This window comes from Salvelinus namaycush, chromosome 11 (assembly GCF_016432855.1).
Source record: "Salvelinus namaycush isolate Seneca chromosome 11, SaNama_1.0, whole genome shotgun sequence".
NCBI lineage: Eukaryota > Metazoa > Chordata > Actinopteri > Salmoniformes > Salmonidae > Salvelinus > Salvelinus namaycush.
Window position 1 is genome coordinate 19,221,388 of NC_052317.1, and position 25,344 is coordinate 19,246,731.

Genomic DNA, 25,344 nt, shown 5'->3' on the forward strand with positions numbered 1-25,344 from the left:
AGTTCATGAATCCCCCTCCAGCTAGAGAGAGCTGTCTAATGGTTTCTGTTACTCTATTTAGAAAACCTACAGAGGCATATTACAGTATAACATGATAATTTGCACCCAAAGACTTTCCTCGGCCATTGCTTTGGTTATTGTTTCTATGTCGCCTTTGTAAAGAGATTTAGCAAGACAACACTATGATTTATAAACAGATACAAATGACAACTTTGAATTTACCAACAGGTAATGGCCACAGCCTTCCTGGCTAAAACAGGAGATAAAGCATTTTCTACCATTAATCGCACACCTTTGTGTGAGCATTTTGAAGACAGAAAATGACTGCACCACTGATCCACGTTGCCGAAAGCTCCTCTGCTGGGTTTGTTCCCATGTATTATGCAACTGTAGAGGCAGACACAGACAAAGCTGACCAGCTAAGAGTGAAAGACCCAAATTTAAACACCAGCTTGCCTTGTGCCCCTGGATCTGACATTCAGCAAGCCTTATGGGAAAACAGCTATATGCAACTGTACTCTGTACAATTAAAAAGTCTGCTACTGGGCCCCGTACTAAGCAAATGTCATCTGCAAGGAAGACTGAGCTAGTGGGCTTGTCTGGTCTGAGCTAAAACACACTAAGCTTCTCTCTAGTCTAAATCACTGTGTTAAATTGTTTGTGGTACTGATGATCATTTAAGCATTCTTGTTGGGTCTCTCAAGGATAGACACTTCTCAATTTAAACTACAACATGTCACTTAGGCTATCATACTATTTTGCATTGCATGTTTGCAGTTACAAAGTAGAAAACCAGTATATGTATAGCCACTAGCCCACATGACTATGTATTGCAGAGAAATGCTGCATCAGATAATAAACTGATCATAATTTTCTTCAATCATGAAAAAGGCTCACATCTCAAACCTTTTTGGTCAAGGATATATCGACCCCTTGCCCACTATTCCTTATTGGTGAATAACCTTTACAATGAGACGTTAGTCACATACAGGGGAACCAGTAAGACAAATTATCAGACAGACCACAGGTTGTATCATAGTATATGGATTCAGCTAAATATCAACACCTCATTCTTTTCTATATCTGCCTGATGCCGACAGATACACCCATCCCAACACTGCTTTGTACTCAGGAAACAAGTGATTCCTCTACATTATAGCACTGGATGGATACTGTTAAATATTCTATTAAAATATTTATTTCCTCCCGATTTATTTTAATCCAGACATTGTTCCTGTGTAGGTTTCATTAGTTTTTATTGGTGTACCACAAATTCCATTAATATCTGATTCACTTTAAAACTCATTATATCCGAACCCACTGTCAAGAGTAAAATCGTGTTCTGCCTGCTGAATGAGGTACATCAGAAGGTGAGGGAATGGACATAAAACAATGTAATGAGTGAACGTGTCTTGAGCTTCAGCCCTCTGATTTAATTACATTCAATTCACTGACTTTCTAAATAAACCATTCATCTCATGGATAGAAAGGGTTTTATTGTCCCCTGCATACTGAAACTGAATCACAATCTGAGTCCCAAATGGCATCCTATTCACTATATAGTGCACTACTTTTGACCAGAACCATATAGGCCCTGGTCAAAAGTAGTCCACTACATAGGGTAGGGGTCGGCAACAGGCAAAAACAGGCGTGGCCCCCCAAAGTTTTTAGTAAAAAAATCACAAGGAAATGAGCAACAACAAAAAAAGTATTTAGGAAAGTATTCCCACGAGTAAAGAAATAGACATACGTGATCGTGACTCAATGTAATCAAGGTATGAAATGATTCTTATTTTCAAATACAATCTTTTTTGTGCTTAGTTGTGGTCAATTTGCAATGTGCAAATTATTATAATTATGGTCCAGCCCCATGACCAAAAATCGTCCCCCGGCTGAATTTAGTTGCCAACCCCTGACATAGGGAATAGATTGGGACTCTCATCCCATTTTATCGTTATTGTTGTGGCTCATGGATTATCTGCAATGTAAAACCTAAGCCTTGCCATCCACCCTAAGTAATAAATCCCTTTATGGGATAACCAAGCCACAGGTCAACTAAAGGATGTCTTCATTGACTCGGGGACTGTGCTCTGCCACTATATGTATCTATCAAGGGCACAACATGTCCTCAGCATTTCCATATGGTCAGTGACGGTTGGAAGGAAGGAATGACGAGGAGGAAATAGACACAGCTCAGCAACAAAACTTTGTCCCCTTGTCATCCATCAAACAAGCCACAGTATGCACTTATGCTCAAGTCACATAAAGATCTAGGCCAAGTACATGTGTATTCCTACTTTGATTCACTGACAAATACAACATATTTTCTCTATGCAGCTTCACACTGACCTGGACAGGGGCGACAGCGACGTGAAGTACACTCTATCAGGAGAAGGAGTCGGAACCATCTTCACCATAGACCAGACGACAGGTGACATCCATGCCTTGATGGGTTTGGACCGAGAGGTGAAGTCTTACTACACGTTACGAGCCCAGGCTGTGGACATGCACACAGGCAGGCCTCTGGAGCCTGAGTCTGAATTCATCATAAAAATTCAAGACGTCAATGACAATGAACCAAAGTTCTTGGACGGCCCATATACAGCCAGTGTCCCAGAGATGTCACCTGGGGGTAAGAAAGGCACCTATAAAGTACTTTTTGGCTTATACAAATCCATATGGAGTAAAGCTATGATGACAATTGGACATTAAGCTACACTAGGGTATTTGAAGGGAATCCTGTAGGAATACAGGCCTAGTTCTACTGTCTATGAATTTTACCTTCATAGAATCATATGATTGAGATCTGACTCCAAATGAAATGATAGGCAACGGTTGTTGTTGCTTGGTTTCATTTCAAGTCATGGCAGTCAGGTGGCATTGGTGTTTTTGTGTTGGAATGTTTCTGCAGTGGAAAGGAATAAAGTCCATTATTTTATACAAAAAAACACACATTGAAGCAGGTGACATTCATTCACAGTTTATTGTGGTGGACTGGACTCAACAAATGTTGCTAGTCTCAAACAAACCGTGCCATTTTTCTAAACGTTTGCACCGTGCACTGATCACCATGAGCAGTGGTAGAAACCTAAAGATTGCTAACAATTTGGCCTATAGCCAAACATTTTCAGTCTTTATATGATACATTCTATGTCAGTGTTTAAGTGGTACAAAATGATTAAGTGGTACAAAACACTGAATTGATATTAAATCAAAGTAAAAGCAGTTAGTTCTCCTACCTCTTTTGAGCACAGGTGGGATACCATGGATACGCTATCCATATTAAGTCTCAATAAGAGTTGAGTCAGTCTCAGTAGAAGTTGAGTCTGTCTCAGTAAGACTTCTGTCATTCTCAGTAGAAGTTGAGTCAGTCTCAGTAAGGTTTGAGTCTTTCATACTTGCCTATCTTCATTTCCTAAATCCCTTTCCTTCTTTCCTTTCCTAGTTTCCTTTCCTCCTTTCCTAAACCCATTCCTTCTTTAATTTCCTAGCTCTCTTTTCTCCTTTCCTTTCCTAGATTTGTTTCCCCCCTTTCCTAACTTCCTTACGTATTTTCATTTCCTAACTCCTTTCCTCCGATAGGTCCTACGCTTCCTTTCCTCCTTTCCTAGATTCCTTTCCTAGCATCCATTCCTAGTATAATTTCCTAAAAATGTTTCCTTAATTCATTTCCTTGCCGGTATCCTTATTTCCTTTCCAAGTTTCCTTTCCTATCTCTTTTTCCTACTTTCCTAGAAAAAGGAGCTAGTAAAGGAGGAAAGGGAACAGGAATGGATAGGAGGAAGCGGAGCTAGAAAATCAAAGGATGGGAGGAAAGGAAGCTAGAACAGGAGGAAAAGAAAATGAGCAGGGCAACCAAAGGAGGAGAGGAAAGTAAGGCAAGGTTTCAAGGAAATTCAACTAGGAAATGAGGAAAGGAAGATAGAAAAAGGCAGAAAGGAAGCTAGGATAGGAGGAAAGGACATTTTGTTAATAAAGTAGGAGGAAAGGATTATACAAAGAGAGTGCACATGTATGTGGTAAGGATTCACCAGCGCCAGTAGATGTTAATAGTATTGGCTTTAATGGGAGGACAGTTTTTTGGTGACAGGACAGTTTTAGTGACAACCAATGGAGTCATACTGACACATTATCAGTAACCACAGCTGTCACCGAAAGGTGGTAGCATGATCATCATATATGTATTACTCTCCTTATGTTCTAAAGAAATGTATGTACATGTTACCTGTGTCACTGTGCTGCTACCGGCTTCTCTTCCGCCACTGTCCCTGTCCCCTTACTGGGCTCAAACAAGTGGTCCTCTGATTGCAAAACAAACGTGACCGCCCACCTTACAAACAGACCAGGGGTGCATTCAGCAGGATACGTTCAGATAGAAATATGCTATGTAGAATCAACACCCCTCTTTGACATTTAGAAAAAGGAATCACTTTGTCTCTACTCGTGGCATATCCACAATGTTCAGCAATGTTTGGCTACTGAACGAGGCCCTGCTGTCAAAAAACAAAAAAGGCTTTATTTAGCATTGGCAGCACCATTAAGGACTTAAACTATTTTTAAATAATCAACTGGATGGGACTTCCTATGGGTTAAGGAAGGATCACATGATCCCTCCGGGTCATCGGGAGGGATCAGCCAACTAATTATACTTGTGAGCAAACATTCCATAACTGCAGGTGGCAGTAAATCGCAAACCTTGGCTTTATACCTGTTCAAACAACACACTCCAGGGGGCAGTATGCACTGTTACAGTTTGTTTACCAACTCAGAAGTAGTAGAAGAAGAAAATTGACCGCTTCAAAATGAAGATGGCCTCAATGGCGCTGTCCATGCTCTCACAGACGCCATAATGAGACAGATACAATGATGCAATGTCTATGATGCCATGTCCTAAGTCTATGCTGAAAATACTGACAATCGTGCAACTGTGGCCACAAATACTCACCCACGCTCTAGGATGCACACACAGTAGAGCACACATGAGCGGTCAGTGAAAGCAACAGGAGGTTGCTGAGGGGAGAACGCCTCTTAATAATGTCCGGAACGGCGCAAATGGAAACCACGTGTTTGATGTATTTGATACCATGCCACTAATTCCGCTCCAGTTATTACCACAAGCCCGTTCTCCCCAATTAAGGTGCCACCTACCTCCTGTGGTGAAAGCGCAGAAACACAAACAAAAGAAACAAGGATATGAAAATGAAATAAGAAATGAAATAAGAAAACCTCTACCTCGTGCTTCCCACTAAAGGCCTAGTCTTTATATTAGTTATGCCTGCTTAATATGCTTCCTGTACTTTATTCAATAATTTTGTTGGGTGACATAACTTCTCCCATCTATCTGTCTGATAAATACAATTACGTAAAGTTATATTAACAATTAGATTTTAAGACCATCATCTCTTAATTCTCATGAAGTCTAAACTCCATGTAGAGGAAGTGTAACGGCTTTCTTCCTGGGATGAAGGAGAGGACCAAAATGCAGCGCAGTTAGTGTTCAACATGTTTAATTTAACGAACTGTGAACACTTACAACAATACAAAACAACAAACGTGAAAACCGAGACAGTCCTATCTGGTGCAGAACACAAACACAGAGACAGGAAACAACCACCCACAATCCCCAACACAAAACAAGCCACCTATATATGATTCTCAATCAGGGACAACGATTGACAGCTGCCTCTGCTTGAGAACCATATTAGGCTGAACACAGAAACAGACAAACTAGACACACAACATAGAATGCCCACCCCAACTCACGCCCTGACCATACTAAACGAATACAAAAACAAGGGAAAACAGGTCAGGAACGTGACAGAACCCCCCCCCCCTCAAGGTGCGAACTCCGGGCGCACCCCTAAAACTCAAGGGGAGGGTCTGGGTGGGCATCTGTCCGCGGTGGCGGCTCCGGCGCAGGACGAGGACACCACTCCACCCTTGTCTTTGTCCCCCTCCTTAGCGTCCTTTGAGTGGCGACCCTCGCCCCCGACCCTGGTCTAGGAACCTTCCCAAAGGTCCCTCCTAAATAGAGGAGATAACTCAGGACAGAGAGGTAGCTCAGGACAGAGAGGTAGCTCAGGACAGAGAGGTAGCTCAGGACAGAGGGGCTACTCCGGACAGAGGGGCTACTCCGGACAGAGGGGCAACTCCGGACAGAGGGGCAACTCCGGACTGAAGGGCAGCTCCGGACAGAGAGGCAGCTCTGGACTGAAGGGCAGCTCCGGACTAATGGCAGCTCCGGGCTGAGGGGCAGCTCATGACTGGAGGACAGCTCATGACTGGAGGGCAGCTCATGACTGGAGGGCAGCTCATGACTGGAGGGCAGCTCATGACTGGAAGGCAGCTCATGACTGGAAGGCAGCTCATGACTGGAGGGCAGCTCATGACTGGAGGGCAGCTCATGACTGGAGGGCAGCTCATGACTGGAGGGCAGCTCATGACTGGAGGGCGGCTCATGACTGGAGGGCGGCTCATGACTGGCTGGCGGCTCATGACTGGCTGGCGGCTCTGGCAGCTCCTGACTGGCTGGCGGCTCCGGCAGCTCCCGACTGGCTGGCGGATCCGGCGGCTCCTGACTGGCTGGCGGCTCCGGTGGCTCCTGACTGGCTGGCGGCTCCGGCGGCTCCTGACTGGCTGGCGGCTCTAGCGGCTCCTGACTGACGAACGGCTCTGACGGCTCGGGACAGACGGATAGCTCAGACGGCGCTGGGCAGACGGATGGCTCAGATGGCGCTGGGCAGATGGATGGCTCAGATGGCGCTGGGCAGACGGAGGGCTCAGATGGCGCTGGGCAGACAGATGGCTCAGATGGCGCTGGGCAGACGGATGGCTCAGATGGCGCTGGGCAGACGGATGGCTCAGATGGCGCTGGGCAGACGGATGGCTCAGATGGCGCTGGGCAGACGGATGGCTCAGACGGCGCTGGGCAGACGACCGACTCTGACCTGCTGAGGCGCACAGTAGGCCTGGTGCGTGGTGCCGGAACTGGAGGTACTGGGCTGGAGACACGCACCGCAGGGAGAGTGCGTGGAGGAGGAACAGGGCTCTGGAGACGCACTGGAAACCTGGTGCGTGGTGTAGGCACTGGTGGTACTGGACAGACCGGACCGTGAAGGCGTACTGGAGGTCTTGAGAGCAGGGCTGGCATCATCCGCCCTGGCTGGATCTTCACCCTAGCCCGGCAGATGTGGGGAGCTGAGATGTTGCGCACCGGGCTAAGCACACGCACCGGGGACACCATGCGCTCCACCGCATAACACGGTGCCTGCCCGGTACGACACCCTCTCTCTCCACTGGAAGCACGGCTGGGAGAGCTGTAGCGCCGAGCTGGCAGAGGACGTGCAGGGCTAGGGAGGCGCACAGGAGGCCTGGTTCGTGAGGCTGGCACAGTCTTAACCAGACGGCTAGCACGCACCTCAGGACGAGTATGGAGAGCTGTTCCCGGTGACATCAACTCCCCGACACGTTCAGTCGGGCGGATGTCGTGCCTCATGCACCAAACCAGCACCTCCCTCATAACTCTCTCCTCCAATTTCCCCATTAACTCCTTCACTGTCTCTGTGTCGCTCACCTCCAATTCCGCCCTGACCGGCTCCTTACGGTAAGCAGGGGGAGTTGGCTCAGGTCTGACTCCTGACTCTGCCACACCCCCCGTGTGCCCCCCCCCAAGAAATTTTTGGGGCTGCCTCTCGGGCCTCCAGCCGCTCTGCCGTGCGAGCGCCTCATAATAGCGCCTCTCCGCCTTCGCTGCCTCCAGCTCTTCTTTGGGGCGGCAAAACTCCCCTGGCTCTGCCCAGGGTCCTTTGCCGTCTAATTCGTCCTCCCATGTCCATTCCTCCAAATAGTGCAGCCTCTCCTGCTGCTGCTGCTGCTGCTTGGTCCGGGTTTGGTGGGTGGTTCTGTAACGGCTTTCTTCCTGGGATGAAGGAGAGGACCAAAATGCAGCGCAGTTAGTGTTCAACATGTTTAATTTAACGAACTGTGAACACTTACAACAATACAAAACAACAAACGTGAAAACCGAGACAGTCCTATCTGGTGCAGAACACAAACACAGAGACAGGAAACAACCACCCACAATCCCCAACACAAAACAAGCCACCTATATATGATTCTCAATCAGGGACAACGATTGACAGCTGCCTCTGATTGAGAACCATATTAGGCTGAACACAGAAACAGACAAACTAGACACACAACATAGAATGCCCACCCCAACTCACGCCCTGACCATACTAAACGAATACAAAAACAAGGGAAAACAGGTCAGGAACGTGACAGGAAGCTTCAGATTCAGCCTTGATCAAAAAAGTTCAGCCAAGTTTTCAATATCTTGCTTTGAATTACATTAGATATCCTATAGCAGGAGTACTATTTGAGACGGTCCGGTCACATACACTTCCTAGTATCAGGTATGAAGGTAAGACTCAGATGCAGACAACGTCGAATTAACAACAGTTTAATAATCCAACTGGGGCAGGAAATAGACAGGTCAAGGCAGGCAGGGGTCAGTAACCAGAGGTGGTGGAACAGTACGGGATGGCAGGCAGGCTCAGGATCAGGGTAGGCAGAGGACAACGATCCAGAGGTGGGGCAAAGGTACAGGTTTGGCAGGCAGGCTCAGGGTCAGGGGTAGACAGTATGGTCAGGCAGGCGGGCTCAGAGTCAGGACAGGCAAGGGTCAAAACCAGGAGGGTGAAAAAAAGAGAGACTGGGAAAAGCAGGAGCTGAGACACAAAAACGCTGGTTGACTTGACAAACAAGACGAACTGGCAACAGAAAAACAAAGAACACAGGTATAAATACACAGGGGATAATGGGGAAGGTGGGTGACACCTGGAGTGGGGTGGAGACAATCACAAAGAGAGGTGAAACAGATCAGGGTGTGATACCTACTGCAGGTGGCAAAGATCTGGATGCATAAGGTAATTTATCGGCGTAGTAACAAACCCCCACCTCGCAACCCATGCGACCCCAAACTGTTCACACCTCTCTTGTTGGTGGAGAGAAAATGTTGCAGTTTTAAAGCTAATTTCCCGCAATTCTAAACATTTTGCATGTGGCAGAGCATTTTATTCCCCCGCTGTTTAACCTGTTTGGCGTGCAAGCCCGACGTCGGTACACTTATGACAACAGCCAGCTCAAAGTGCAGGGCGCGAAATTCAAAAGATATTTTTTTTAAATATTTAACTTTCACACATTAACAAGTCCAAGACATAGATGAAAGGTACACATCTTGTGAATCAAGCCAACATGTCCGATTTTTAAAATGTTTTACAGGGAAGACACAATATGTAAATCTATTAGCTAACCACGTTAGCAAAAGACACCACTATTTTTACTCCATCAGTTTTTTACTCCATCAGTAGCTATCACAAATTCGACCAAATAAAGATATAAATAGCCACTAACCAAGAAACAACTTCATCAGATGACAGTCTGATAACATATTTATTGTATAGCATATGTTTTGTTAGAAAAATGTGCATATTTCAGGTATAAATCATAGTTTACATTGCAGCTACAGTCAGAAATTGCACCGAAAGCAGACAGAAAAATTACAGACACCAACGCCAAATAACTAAATACTCATCATAAAACATTTCTGAAAAATACATAGTGTACAGCAATTGAAAGACAGGCATCTTGTGATTCCAGACAATATTTCCGATTTATCAAGTGTTTTACAGCGAAAACACAATATAGCGTTATATTAGCGTAGCCACAATAGCCAGAAACACTTGGGCGCCAACGACCAGTTCACATGCACGACAGATATTAGAAATAGCATCATAAAATGTTTCTTACTTTTGGTGATCTTCCGTCAGAATGTTGGACAAGGTGTCCTTTGTCCAGAACAGTCGTTGTTTTGATCTGGAACGGCAAATATCCCTCTTGATTTAGCATGGGCACTTGCCAAGTGGCACGGATCTCTCCAACGTCAACAAAGTCAGAGAACGGAACACGGCAAAACTCCCGAAAAAATTTCAATAATCTGATTAAACTATATTGAAAAAACATACTTTACGATGATATGGTCACATGTATCAAATAAAATCTAAACCGGAGATGTTAGTCGTCCATAACGACAGCTAAACAGAAGGCAAATCCATGTCCCCTTTCGCGCGCTCCAGAAACAGGAAATGGACGGTCACGTCATACAAAGAGCTTTAATTCCACCTCAGACCAAGATAAACACGAAATTTCTTCTCTCACCGCCTCTTGACAACCAGGGGAAGGTGTATGAAGTGTACGTAGACTCTTACGTATCATGCCCATGTATAGGCAGGAAGTTGAACAGAGCATCGATTTCTGACATTCCACTTCCTGGTCAGGAAATGTGCTGCAGAATGAGTTCTGTTTCACTCAGAGAAATAATTCAAACGGTTTTAGAAACTAGAGAGTGTTTTCTATCCAATAGTAATAATAATATGCATATTGTACGAGCAAGAATTGAGTACGAGGCCGTTTGAAATGGGCACGATTTAACTGGCTACTCAATACTGCCCCTTGCAGCCATAAGAAGTTAAGAGCTAATTTCCTGAAATTCTCTTACATGTCTTATGTGTGTTTACATGATAGCATTTTTTTTGGGGGGGGGGGGGGGTCCGTATTGACCCCGTTCATGGTCCGGATCCGGTCCGCGGTCCACCAGTTCAGTACGGAGGTCCTATGGCCTATGTAGGTTACATTGCATGCCAGAATATGTCAAATTATATCATTACATTTTTAATGATGAATTCAAAAGAATCATGTACTATTCTTAAGATGTAATGCTCGAAGTGATGAAAATAACACTCTTTATTAACAATTTCCTTCCTTTTGTCTCTGTATGATGGACAGGTACTTTTGTTATGCAGGTGACTGCCACAGATGCTGACGACCCCTCCTACGGGAATAGTGCACGGATCGTCTACAGTATCCTACATGGACAGCCTTACTTTTCAGTCGACTCCAAAACTGGTGAGATCACAACATAGTTGAAATCAAGGCACATCCAAAATGTCAAATGGAGAGATTTGAAAACCAAAAGAGTTATATGTGTAACCGGCCTTTACAATGGCAAAATGTAAAGCTGTACCACTGCAATATGTGATTATTGTGAATACTTTGAGATTATATTGCAGCTGAAGTTGGACTGAGAGTATAGGGGAACACATTCAATCAGGATTACTCGTAGTCGGTGGCAACTTGTGACCCTTTAGTACCCGTACCACGAGACTCACTCCTGATCAAACGCTATTCACACAGGTAGAGGCACTATTAGGTCAGATTAGTATTTGCACAGTGTCAAAGCTCTCCCTTTTATGACATCCTACACAGATGTGTAACATTCTCCCAAATGAATGCATGAGTCAAAATCCACCTCTTCTCTATTCCTTCGACAAACATCAAAGGGGATTCAATCTCTTATAATCACAACTCATCTCTCTTTCTCCCCCACTACTCCCACTACTCTTTACTCTTGCTTGACTCTCTCTCTCACACACACACACACACACACACACACACACACACACACACACACACACACACACACACACACACACACACACACACACACACACACACACACACACACACACACACACACACACACACACACACACACACACACACACACACACTCTCACATCTTCTCTGTTGGTTTTTGTGACCTTGAACAGGGGTTATTAGAACTGCGTTGCCTAACATGGACCGTGAAGTGAAGGAGCTTTACCAGGTCCTTATTCAGGCAAAGGATATGGGCGGTCAGCTGGGAGGACTAGCCGGAACCACCACCATCAACATCACCCTCAGCGACGTCAACGACAACCCACCCAGGTTTTCAAAAAGTGTGCCAAATTGCATTTTAATGACTATGGTTTTGTTTGCTATTACCCAATGAATTTAACAATATTGTGGGCACTGAAAGGGAATCTTTCTGCACATAAGGGATCTCATCATATCGCTAGGCAACTAGATGTTACTTTAATAATTAACTAGTGTTAGTGTTAATCAATTATAATTAGGTAATTCATATTTGTATGAGCTGTTTATATATAATCAATGGTTTAGCAACACCAGTGAAGTGATACTTGTATAAATAGGCTTCACGTTATTAAAAGAGGGTAAAGTGAGTCTCTGGCCCTTACATAAAACTAGAGCCGAGACTTGACTCATACAAGAAGCAGCCAATGACATCTTTTGTATTTCTACATTTGAATCTATTCTTACTGTACGGCAGGTATATTCCACCTCAGGGTCCCAGAGTCTTCGTTAGTGGGCTCAGCAGTGGGGAAGATCAGAGCTCATGACCTGGACTCTGAGAAGAATGCAGAGGTGGAGTATTCTATTGTTCCTGGAGATGAAGGACACATGTTTAACATCACCTCCAACGGGCACAGTCAAGAGGGAATCATAGTCCTCAGTGAGGTAGGAATTAACAACCCTTCACCAATCACTTTATTTTACTTGAACCCTTTTACTCTATGTTGAGGAAAGGTCCACAAATGACCTCCATCGCGCTCTGTTTTGGGCCAGTTTCTCAAGTAAGAATTGCAGGTCTGTTATGATAGATCAGGAGCAAAGCTGTGCTCATTTAGATAATTAAACTAACGTACTACTTAGGCCTTGGAATATTAATAGATAATTGCTGCATATATCATTTTTGTCACACCCTGATCAGTTTCACCTGTCCTCGTTATTGTCTCCACCCTCTCCAGGTGTCTTTTGTTTTCCCCAGTGTATTTATCCCTGTGTTTCCTGTCTCTCTGTGCCAGTTCGTCTTGTATGTTTCCAAGTCAACCAGCGGTTTTCCCGTTCTCCTGCTTTTTGCATTCGCCTTCTTCTAGTCCTCCCGGTTTTGACCCATGCCTGTTTATGGACTTTGAAACCGCCTGCCTGACCATTCTGCGTGCCTTGACCACGAGCCTGTCTACCACTCTGAACCTCCTGGACTCTGATCTGGTTTTGACCTTTTTGCCTGTCCACGACCATTCTCTTGCCTACCCCTTTGGATTAATAAACATTGTAAGACTCCAACCTGCCTCCTGTGTCTGCATTTGGGTCTCGCCTTGTGCCTTGATACTTTTATTACAACTACAAACCATCCTCAGAACCTAACCATGAGGAAATATGGAGAAATTGATGATCCCTATTTTCTGGCAGTCTAAAAATGTATTTTGATATTTTTTTCAGGAAAGTGCTTGGATGTGTTTGGATTTAGTCTAAAATGAATACCTTTGAGGCTATGATCAGACAACACAACTCCTGATGGGATGTGACAAGCAGGAATCCCTTTAGAAAGCCCCTTTACAACAGATTCTTCTCTCTCTGTGGCCCACAGACTCCCAAATACTGGTATCCTATCTTCACATAAGTGGATAGTTGCACCAAAGCTTTTGAACTGGGTTTGAGTGCATGTCTCGTCTGGGCTGGGATTATATTATTATTCACAGATGGGGTGTGTATCTTGCAGCTCTGTGAGTTACCTCGATATAAGTATATCAAAGCGCTACTTGCACTTTTCTGGATGTTGACAATGAACATTCAAAACATTTGGCACTTTCTTGCAAATGCATAGTGGGAATATACAAAGGCACTTTTGCCTTCTGAAATTGAAATTATTTTAGAGCCATCTATTTGTAGCTGTTTGTATCACAGCCATCCTTGTTAGTGATCTGTTTCTTCCTGCTCTCTAACTGTAAGACACCTACAAGGTCCTGACAAGTAGCCCAACATGACCATTTACCTGACACTGCAGAATGATACCTCAAAATGACTGCTAGTGGATCACCAGGTGGTAGAGACACAGTGATCAACTACAACCCCCTCCCCCCATGTTCCTCTGCTAAAACAGCTCCTGTAAAACTGTGAAAGCCCAGGTGATGGAGGAAAGTATGGAAAATGGCTGATTTGGGGAGGGCTCAGCCAAAGTTTGCCACAGTTTGTGACAAGAGGATTTGGAAGAGTAACCGTTTCAAGGGATAATCGACTCCGTCAAAATAAAAGATTATAGTGAAACAATAGATAAACCGTCTGTGGGATTCAAATGGCCTCCAAATGTATTTATGTGTCAAGATATTGGGTCTATACTTTGTTTCTACATTGGACAGTGCTGGATTTAGTTTAGGCCTGAATGCACGCCCAATTTATCATATGCTTCAAGACTCCAGGAGTTCCAACCGAAATAGCACCAAAGCGATTATTAAAAAAACTGTAGTATGCAGGAAGTCAAGCACTTTGATATGGAAATGTCAAACCTTTATACGTTAGAATATCAACCACAGTCATCTATTTTATTTATTTGAGATAATATGATCTCTTTCCAAGCCAAACTCTGGTATATTCCTAAAACAGTTTTTACCATGTAGGTTATCAGTGAATTTAAAAAAGTGTGCCCTCACACATGAAGTGGGAGGTTGAGGTGCTATGCAATCCCATGGATCTCCTTGATGATGAGTCAGGCACCTAGGAGGGCACAGTGAAAACAGCAGGAGCTTCCTGGCACAAATATTGTAATTGACACCTCTGTGCCGATAATAAGAAGGAATTGTCACTAGGTTGTGGGTGGGAGGTGGGAGGTAGAGTAGGAGGATATAGGCCCAAACCAACAACGGATGGGTTCACTTTCCAGATAAGGAATATTGTCCCTGCTAATTTGCAATGTTGCAAGAATTGTGTTCCCTGCAGGTAACGCTGAGCGGTGCTTTTTGGATGGGATGGCACACATGCTGTGGTATCTGTCCTCCTGCATCTCCTGCCCAGTCCTTTTGTCTGTCTGGTTGTTATGCAGTCAGCAGGGTGGCTGCCCATTCCACAGACAACCAGGCTTTTGCATTTGTGTGTCTCAGACAGGGACTGCTGTGTGTGTGTTGACAGTGAAAACTGCTCTGCTGTCAACGCTAACTAGGGACCCAGCTGAGTTAATGTGAGACTATAATATAGGGTTAGAAAGCTGTTCTCAAAATGTCTTCCTGAAAATGTGTTAAAACCCCAAACATTGGCTTTTCAAGTCTCAAATTGCTTAAAAACTGAGACACTGAAGAACATGAGTCTGTTGATAAAATAACATTGAAACCAACTATTTTTTATTCATTTAACATAAATCAATCTTGGTTGGTGCAGTTAACGTGCATATTTCCATATCAAAGTGCTTAACTTCCGTGTCTGTTGAGCATACGAAACCGAACAGAGGTGTTAACAAACTGAACAAAGCACTATATTTGACCATTGCACACAGTATATTCATATCACAGAACATTTACATGAAATGCATTCTGATTTTGACAGTGTGAATGATTTTATAAATAATGATTCTATGTTGATTTGATTACTATGAATAATACATGCATTTCACCTTTCATTCATTATCTTTCAGCATCTCGACTATGAAACCAAAAGATCGTACACCTTTAAAGTGGAGGCCTCCAATGCTCATCTGGATCCCCGGTTCCTGCACCGGGGCCCCTTCAAAGACACTGCCACCGTCAAGGTCAACGTGCTGGATGTGGATGAACCCCCTGTGTTCACTAAGACCTCTTACACGATAGATGTGTATGAGGACACTCCTGTTAGCACCATCATTGGATCTGTTACAGCGCAGGACCTAGATGCAAGTACCAGCGCAGTTAGGTAAGGACTCTTGAATACATTTATATATATACATGTATGGTAAGTCATATTTACCTACTGTATGGTTAATCAAATTGAGATTCATCAAGGCTGGTGTTGAGCAATGGGACCATGATGGATTGAGGTATTTTCCAATTGGGCACCTGTATCCGACACCTTAAATGGCAAAAAGAAAAAGCTGTCAACATAGATCAACTTTACTGTATCTATTTAGCGAGATGGGAGCATTTTGGTCAGGTGACTGGAGTGTTGGATGTTTGATTTAACCAACAGAGACACACTTTGCTCCTCAGAGTTATGAACACTGACAACTAATATACATTTGGCTTGTTGTTTTTCTTCTTCTTCCAAATGTTTTTCAAGTACAGTTGACTTCCACTCTGTTGGTGTGGAGAGACAGAGCGTGAGACGCAGGACATCTCTTGCGCAAGAACATAAAAATACGTTGTGGCCCAGCAGTGTGTTTTTTGTTATCGATGAATATTTAATGTCTTGCTAGAAATGAAGGAGGCAGTAATTCACCTTGCTCAAAAGGCCTTCTTTGTGATGTCTGCTTAATATTTGAAAGCATTACATTTGTCATTGTTTTCATGGGACATGAAACACTTAAACATACTAGAATGCTGATCAGAACACAACCACATGGAATTATGTTCACTATATAGTGCACTTCTTTTGATCAGGGTCTGGTCATAAGAAGTGCACTATATAGGGAATAAGGTGCTGTTTGGGACGCATCCCTAGTTTCTACATGAAAAGAGAGTGAGTATTCTTCTGTGTAATGTTTGCGGTCATTGCCTTGATCTTTATTTGATTAATCGTTATGACATTTCTCCTTCGGGACCAATACATTATTTAGGCCTATCTATCTCTATAGACCTATTACATTCAGATGTTCTATTACAGTGCCTTCAGAAAGTAGTCACACCCCTTGACTTTTTCCACATTCTGTTGTGTTACTGCCTGAATTTAAAATAGTTTAAATTTAGATTTTGTTGGTCACTGCCCTACATACAATACCCCACAATGTCAAAGTTCTTTTCAAAATGTTTACAAATAAATAAAAATGAAAAGCTGAAATGTCTTCAGTCAATAAGTATTTAACCCCTTTGTTGTGGCAAGACTAAATACACTTAGGAGTAAAAATGTTCTTAACAAGTCACATAATAATTTGCATGGACTGGATGTTTTTTGAATGACTACCTCATCTCTGTACCCCACACATACAATTATCTTCAAGGTCCCTCAGTCAAGCAGTGAATTTCAAACACATATTTAACCACAATGACCAGGGAGGTTTTCCAATGCCTCGCAAGATAGGGCACCTTGAATATCTATTTGTTCATGGTGAAGTTATTAATTATACTTCGGATGGTGTATCAATGTACCCAGTCACTACAAAGATACAGGCGTCCTTCCTAACTCAGTTGAGAGGAAGGAAACAGTTCATTGATTTAACCATGAGGCCAATGGTGACTTTAAAACAGTTAAAGAGTTTAATGGCTGTGATAGGAGAAAACTGAGTAGTTACTCCACAATACTGAGTAGTTACTCCACAACATTGTAGTTACTCCACAATACTAACCTAATTGACAGAGTGAAAAGAAGGAAGCCTGTACAGAATTTTTTTAAATATTCCAAAACATGCTTCCTGTTTGCAACAAGTCACTAAAGTAATACCGCCAAAAAGTGGCAAAGCAATTACCTTTTTTTCCTGAATACAAAGCGTTATGTTTGGGGCAAATCCAGTGCCACACATTACTGAGTACCACTCTCCAAGTATTGTTTTCACATTGTCATTTTCACGTTGTCATTATGCCTTCAGAAAGTATTCATACCCCTTGACTATACCGCTTGACTTATTCCACATTTTGTTGTGTTACAGCCTGAATTGAAAATGGATTCCATTTTGAATTCAGGCTGTAACACAACAAAATGTGGAATAATTCAAGGGGTATGATTACAACGTGAAAATGACAATGTGAAAACAATACTTGTAAAAGCACCTTTAGCAACAATTAAAGCTGTGAGTCTTTCTGGTAAGTCTCTAAGACTTACCACACCTGGATTGTGCAACATTTGCCCATTGTTCTTTTCAAAATTCTTCAAGATTTGTACATGCAAATAAAGAATGAAGGTGTGGAAAGAATAGTTCAGATGTAAGTATTGATTGAAAGATGCTGTGTGAGGTTGAATAAATCCTGTTCAGTAGTTTTTTTTAAATGTATTCATGTTTTTTGTGAATGTTTTGTAGATACTCTATTGAGTGGAAGAGGCCTGTGGACGGCTGCTTTGACATTGATACTGTGGAAGGGACCATCTCCACCAACGAGATGTTGGACAGAGAGAGTAATAGGCAGCACAATATCTCTGTTGTGGCCACTAAAGTTAGTAAGTATAGGACGAAGGGTAAATATGTACAGTATATAATATGTCTTAACATACACTGAGTGTACAAAACATTAGGATATTGAATTGCACCCCCTTTAGCCCTCAGAACAGCCTCAATTCATCGAGGCATGGACTCTACAAGATGTTGAAAGTGTTCCACAAGGACGCTGGTCCATGTTGACTCCAATGCTTTCAACAGTTTTGTCATGTTGGCTGGATGGTCTTTGGGTGGTGGACCATTCTTTTTTTGTAAGATGTGTTTAATCTTTTATAAACAATACAAAACATACACACACAAACAATATTTACAAACATCAACTACATCACACCTGCCCAGACCAACTAGCACACATCCCCATCTCTAGCGCCCATGGCCTGTGTAAGAATATGTTGAAGATAAATACACAACGCAGAGGACGAGAGGTCAATAGATGACTAAAAGTCAATGGAGTACTAACGATCAATGGAAATAGGGTTTTTCTGTAATAGGAGATTAATGATTAATGGATCAGAGACATGGGAGGAATTTCAGTCTGGGACTCATATCTACATGGCAAGTTATCATTGGTCCAAATTGTTTATACATTGGACCTGAAATAAGATACTTGTTATTTGGCCCAGTTTTATTACAAGGAATTCTAATTGGTCAACCACAGGCTAGGGCTGGGTTATAAAGTACATCCTGTTTCTTAGTTCTGTGGAGAGAATCACTGAAGAGAATCACTGAAGAGAATCACTGAGGACAGGGGAGAATGAACATCTACCTCTCAGCATAACATCTATGATTCGTCCTCTTTGAATAAACCTATTTTCCTCCACCTGATTTGCATTGGGGTCTGTGGTTTAGAAGAGTAACATCAACTGCTAACACCTGAAACTGCACCATTTTGATTCTCTTAGTAACCCACACACTTTCTATATTTAAATAATAAATGATTAGATTTTTCCATTGTGTTAATGATGGCGGATTGATTGATTTCCAAGTTTTTATTCTGCATTTTTTTAAAGATGAGTGATGAGAAGAGAATCGTCCAAACCATCGTGTATCTCAATACACCCCCATATACCATGTCTTGAAATATGCAGACAGACAGATTGAAAGTACGTTTACATTGTAATACTTCTGACAGCCAACTTTCTAGCTCTGTCCACAACTTCCGGACTTTATAGCATTCCCAGAAAGCATGGATTATTGAATGATTATTAGATTTACACTTAAGACATGACCTTGCCGTTGTGTTGTGGAATTTATGAATTTTGTCTCTTGTAAATTCTATATTAGCTTATACTAGATCAAGCGTACATTTTAGTTAAACTTAATTTTGTTAGTTATGCTCCAACTTTCCCCTACATCTTATGCCAAAACCAGTTATTTTTAAGTTTTGGTTCAAATAGTTAGTTTTTTTCTAAGAGATTGTCAGTTGGATATGCTCTGCAAGGTTTTGTATATTTTTCCTTTGTCACGCCCTAACCGTAGAGATCTTTTTATTCACTATGTTTGTTTGGTCAGGGTGTGACTCGGGTGTGAAACTCTATGTTCTTTATTTCTATGTTTTGGCCGGGTATGGTTCTCAATCAGGGACAGCTGTCTATCATTGTCTCTGATTGGGAATCATACTTAGGCAGCCTGTTTTGCCACCTTAGTTTTGCGGGATGTTGTTTTTTGTTAGCTCTGTGAAGCCTACAGAACGTGACATTCGTTATTCTTTTGTTGTTTTGTTTGGTGTTCTAATTAAATAAAGAATCATGAACACGTACCACACTGCACCTTGGTCCACTTCTTCCGACGAGCGTTACAGAACATCCCACTACCAAAGGACCAAGCAGCGTGGACAAAGGGACTCATGGACATGGGAGGAGATCCTGGACGGTAAGGGACCCTGGAGGCAGGCTGGAGGATATCGCCGTCCAAAGGAGGAGATAAAGGCAGCGAAGGAGGAGCGGTGGCGATATGAGGAGGCAAGTCATCGACGGAAGCCCGAGAAGCCACTCCCAAAATATTCTGGGGGGGTGGCACACGGGGAGGATGGCGGAGCTAACTCACGGCAAGGAGCGTGGTACTGGTCAGACACCGTGTTATGTGGTAAAGCGCACGGTGTCTCCAGTGCTCGTGCACAGCCCGGTGCGCTCGGAGCCAGCTCTCCGCAAGTGCCACGCTTGAGTGGGGATCCAGCCAGGGCAGATTGTGCCAGCTCAGCTCTCTTGGTCTCCGGTGCGCCGTTTTGGCCTAGGGTATCCTGCGCCGGCCCTGCGCACTGTGTCTCCGGTGCGCTGTGACAGTTCAGTGCATCCTGTGCCTGCACTCTGCATGTGCCGGGCTAAAGTGGGCATTCAGCCAAGAGGAGCGGTGCAAGTGTTAAGCACCAGATCTCCAGTGCTCCCCCACAGCCCGGTTCGACCTGTGCCTGCGCTCTGGAGGTGCCGGGCTAAAGTGGGCATTCAGCCTGGAAGAGTGGTGCCAAGGAGAAGCACCAGATCTCCAGTGCTCCCCCACAGCCCGGGTTCATCCTGTGCCTGCTTCACGGGTCAGTCCGGAGCCTTCAGCGACGGTCACCAGTCCGGAGCCTCCAGCGACGGTCCCCAGTCCGGAGCCTCCAGCGACGGTCACCAGTCCGGAGCCTCCAGCGACGGTCACCAGTCCGGAGCCTCCAGCGACGGTCTTCAGTCCGGAGCCTCCAGCGACGGTCTTCAGTCCGGGGCCTGCAGCAAGGGTCCCCAGTCCGGGGCCTGCAGCGAGGGTCCCCAGTCCGGGGCCTGCTGCGAGGGTCCCCAGTCCGGGTCCTGCTACGAGGGTCCCCAGTCCGGGGCCTGCAGCGAGGGTCCCCAGTCCGGGTTCGGTGACGAGGGTCCCCGCACCAGAGGCGCCACCAAAGTGGGGGGAGCCAGAGGTGGAGCGGGGTCTGCGTCCCGCACCGTAGCCGCCACCAGGATAGATGCCCACCCGGACCCTCCCCTTTAGTGTCAGGTTTGCAGCCGGAGTCCGCACCTTTGGGGGGGTACTGTCACGCCCTGACCGTAGAGATCTTTTTATTCTCTATGTTTGGTTGGTCAGGTTGTGACTCGGGTAGGAAACTCTATGTTCATTATTTCTATGTTTTGGCCGTGTATGGTTCTCAATCAGGGACAGCTGTCTATCGTTGTCTCTGATTGTGAATCATACTTAGGCAGCCTGTTTTGCCACCTTAGTTTTGTGGGATGTTGTTATTTGTTAGCTCTGTGAAGCCTACAGAACATGACGTTCGTTATTCTTTTGTTGTTTTGTTTGGTGTTTTGATTAAATAAAGAATCATGAACACGTACCACGCTGCACCTTGGTCCACTTCTTCCGACGAGCGTTACATCCCTATCAAATTAACATCATTTTCTAACTCACATAAGATTCCCTCAAGGTTGCTCTGATGTCCAAGAGATTTCCTGTTACCAAGTCATTTACAGTTTCTACGCCTTTATGGTTTCTATGGTTAACCATTCTTGATACACACGGGAAAAACCCAGCAGCATTGCAGTTCTTGACACACTCAAACTGGTGCGCCTGGCACCTACTACCATACCCCGTTCAAAGGCACTTACATCTTTTGTTGCCCATTCACCCTCACCCGCACACATACACAATCCATGTCTCAATTGTCTGAAAGTCTTAAAAATCCTTCTTTAACCTGTCTCCTCCCCTTCATCTACACTGATTGAAGTGGATTTAACAGGTGACATCAATAAGGGATCATAGCTTTCATCTGGATTCCCCTGGTCAGTCTTCATCTGGTCATGTCATGGAAAGAGCAGGTGTTCCTAATTTTCTATTCTCAGTGTCAATCCGCCTGGGGCTGTATTCAAAAAGAATATCAGAGTAGAAGTGCTGATCTAGAATCAGTTTTGCCTTTAAAATCATAATGAACAAGACGGGGGCCCTGATCCTAGATCAATCAGTACTTCTCTGAGACGCTTTGTGAATAAGGGTCCTGGTGCAAGTAATTTGGACAGAGTTTGCACAAAGCAGGCCATACCGTAGTCTACAGACACACACAGGGTTCCATACTTGTGGCACCATCTAGTGAAATTGACTGATACTTACAGTAAAGCAGCTCAACAGATTCAATGAACTAAATGCTATTTTTCCTCTGAAAGAGCAGTTTATTAAATCGGAATCTTTTCAATGGATTTTTACAAATTCATTAGCATTATTAGAAAATCACACAATACAATCAACACATATTATTCATTTCTTATAATTTGACTGTGCAGCCATTTGTTTTTCTATGAAAACATGTTATTATTTGTCAATGACTCTATTTTCAAGTATTGTCATGTTATTTCATTGTCAATTTCATATTACTTGTATGAGGCCTGCAGTTTCAAGCGTAAACAGATAGTGTCACTGTTAAATCTTTCATCAAGGTACTGTAAACATAACACTGTTTGTTTTACAAAGCAGTTCAGACATGAGAGAAAGGGCTTTTGCAACGCTCACTCATTTGTGATGCTGACTGAGGTCCACTATGTGCAGGATGCATTATGTGTTGTATGATTACTGTTTTCTTTGATTCTACAGACAACCCTATCCTATCCAACAAGGTCACAGTCACAGTCAATGTGCTGGATGTCAACGAGTTCCCTCCGGAGCTCACCATTCTCTTTGACACGTTTGTCTGTGAAAATGCAAAAGTAGGCCAGGCAAGTACAGCTCCTTTGTGATAAATTTTGTGTGTGTGTGTGTGTAAGAGAATGGAAGATAAATATAATAATTGTGATAATTGTCTCTCCACTTGTTTCTGGGCATATACTGTAGTTAAAAGCTCTTTGTGCTTTACCAGGTAATTCAGACCATCAATGCTACGGACAAGGATCTTCCCGCTGCTGGACAGAAGTTCTTCTTCAGGTCCCCCAGGGAAATCAGAAACAGGAATTTCTCTGTGCGAGACTTTGGAAGTAAGCCATGAAGGAAGGGATAAAAGAGAGGAAGAGATGAAGAGAATGTGAAGGAGGGGATAGAGAAAGAGATGGAGTGAGAGAACGGAGAGAAAGAGGGAAAGAGAGAGTTGAAGAGAGGGAGAATTAAACAGTTGTGGCACGTTCAGTAAGGATTTTTTTTAAACTCTATTGAAAGTCTCTGTATATTATATACAGACTATCTATTACGATGCCATGCCAGTGACTCGCTTCAAATCTGCTTTCTTGATACTAGCTCCCTACAATATCCACTAACAATTGGTATTGAATTAATAGATGTTCAGGGTTTTTTGTACCCAACCCAGGGGATGCCAGGGTGAAATATTTTACTTTTTGCTAACCCCTACAGCCTTCCCACCTCACCATCCTCCGTTAGTATTTTTCTAACACAGTGACACATAAATATCAGAGCTGATTCAGAGAGACAGCAGCGCTCATGGCCATCGCAGCAAACAGGCACAAGGTGTGCTATAATGGCTCCTACCTTGTCAAATTAGATATTCGTCCAGCCAGGCAGAGGGAATGCTGTGTGACAGAGTCAGTTCACCACCACTATCCTGGTACTGGAGACGAGGCAAGGCACATCGACACGTCATCTCTGTAAAAACACCAGGCCTGTGTTTTATTTTTTTTGTAAATGCTAAGTACTCACCATCACCTTTTTCAAATAAGGCACTGTAAAACTGACATTCCAGATACAGTTGTAGTCGGAAGTTTACATACACCTTAGCCAAATACATTTAAACTCAGTTTTTCACAATTCCTGACATTTAACCCAAGTAACAATTCCCTGTCTTAGGTCAGTTAGGATCCCCACTTTATTTTAAGAATGTGAAATGTCAGAATAATAGTAGAGAGAATGATTTATTTCAGCTTTTATTTCTTTCATCACATTCCCAGTGGGTCAGAAGTTTACATACACTCAAATAGTATTTGGTAGCATTGCCTTTAAATTGTTTAACTTGGGTCAAACATCTCGAGTAGCCTTCGACAAGCTTCCCACAATAAGTTGGGTGAATTTTGGCCCATTCCTCCTGACAGACCTGGTGTAACTGAGTCGGGTTTGTAGGCCTCCTTGCTCGCACACGCTTTTTCAGTTCTGCCCACAAATTTTTTATAGGATTGAGGTCAGGGCTTTGTGATGGCCACTCTAATACCTTGACTTTGTTGTCCTTAAGCCATTTTGTCACAACGTTGGAAGTATGCTTGGGGTCATTGTTCATTTGGAAGACACATTTGTGACCAAGCTTTAACTTCCTGACTGATGTCTTGAGATGTTGCTTCAATATATCCACATAATTTTTCTCCCTCATGATGCCATCTATTTTGTGAAGTGCACCAGTCCCTCCTGCAGCAAAGCACCCCCGCAACATGATGCTGCCACCCCCGTGCTTCACGGTTGGGATGGTGTACTTCGGCTTGGAAGCCTGCCCCTTTTTCTCCAAACATAACGATGGTCATTATGGCCAAACAGTTATATTTTTGTTTCATCAGACCAGAGGACATTTCTCCAAAAAAGTACGATCTTTGTCCCCATATGCAGTGGCAAACCGTAGTCTGCCTTTTTTATGGCGGTTTTGGAGCAGTGGCTTCTTCCTTGCTGAGCGGCCTTTCAGGTTATGTCGATATAGGACTTGTTTTATTGTGGCTATAGATACTTTGGTACCTGTTTCCTCCAGCATCTTCACAAGGTCCTTTGCTGTTGTTCTGTAATTGATTTGCACTTTTCGCACCAAACTACGTTCATCTCTAGGAGATAGAACACGTCTCCGTCCTGAGCGGTATGACGTCTGCGTGGTCCCATGGTGTTTATACTTGCGTACTATTGTTTGTACAGATGAACGTGGTACCTTCAGGTGTTTGGAAATTGCTCCCAAGGATGAACCAGACTTGTGGAGGTCTACAATTTTTTGCTGAGGTCTTGGCTGATTTCTTTTGATTTTCCCATGATGTCAAGCAAAGAGGCACTGAGTTTGAAGGTAGGCCTTGAAATACATCCACAGGTACACCTTCAATTAACTCAAATTATGTCAATTAGCCTGTCGGAAGCTTCTAAATCCATGACATCATTTTCTGGAATTTTCCAAGCTGTTTAAAGGCACAGTCAACTTGGTGTATGTAAACTGCTGACCCACTGGAATTGTGATACAGTGAATTATACGTGAAATAATCTGTCTGTAAACAATTGTTGAAAAATTACTTGTGTCATGCACAAAGTAGATGTCCTAACCGACTTGCAAAAACTATAGTTTGATAACAAGAAATTTGTGGAGTTGTTAAAAACTAGTTTTAATGACTCCAACCTAAGTGTATGTAAACTTCCGACTTCAACTGTACAAGACCGGCAGCGATGTCGATCTTTAGTATGTGCCCTATATTTCTCCCTAAACA

General features: G+C 43.6%; 1 protein-coding gene across 1 annotated transcript in view; it reads left to right on the plus strand.

The window, feature by feature from the left end:
* The window catches only part of LOC120055262 (cadherin-12-like), a 29,212-nt gene that overhangs the window by 1,069 nt on the left and 2,799 nt on the right, over positions 1–25,344 (plus strand). Inside the window, exons 2-9 of the mRNA XM_039003147.1 lie at positions 2,338–2,632; positions 10,846–10,965; positions 11,670–11,837; positions 12,230–12,417; positions 15,365–15,618; positions 17,873–18,009; positions 22,556–22,677; positions 22,818–22,932. Of these exons, the coding sequence (XP_038859075.1) occupies positions 2,338–2,632; positions 10,846–10,965; positions 11,670–11,837; positions 12,230–12,417; positions 15,365–15,618; positions 17,873–18,009; positions 22,556–22,677; positions 22,818–22,932 (1,399 nt within the window). The remainder of the gene's footprint in view (positions 1–2,337; positions 2,633–10,845; positions 10,966–11,669; positions 11,838–12,229; positions 12,418–15,364; positions 15,619–17,872; positions 18,010–22,555; positions 22,678–22,817; positions 22,933–25,344) is intronic.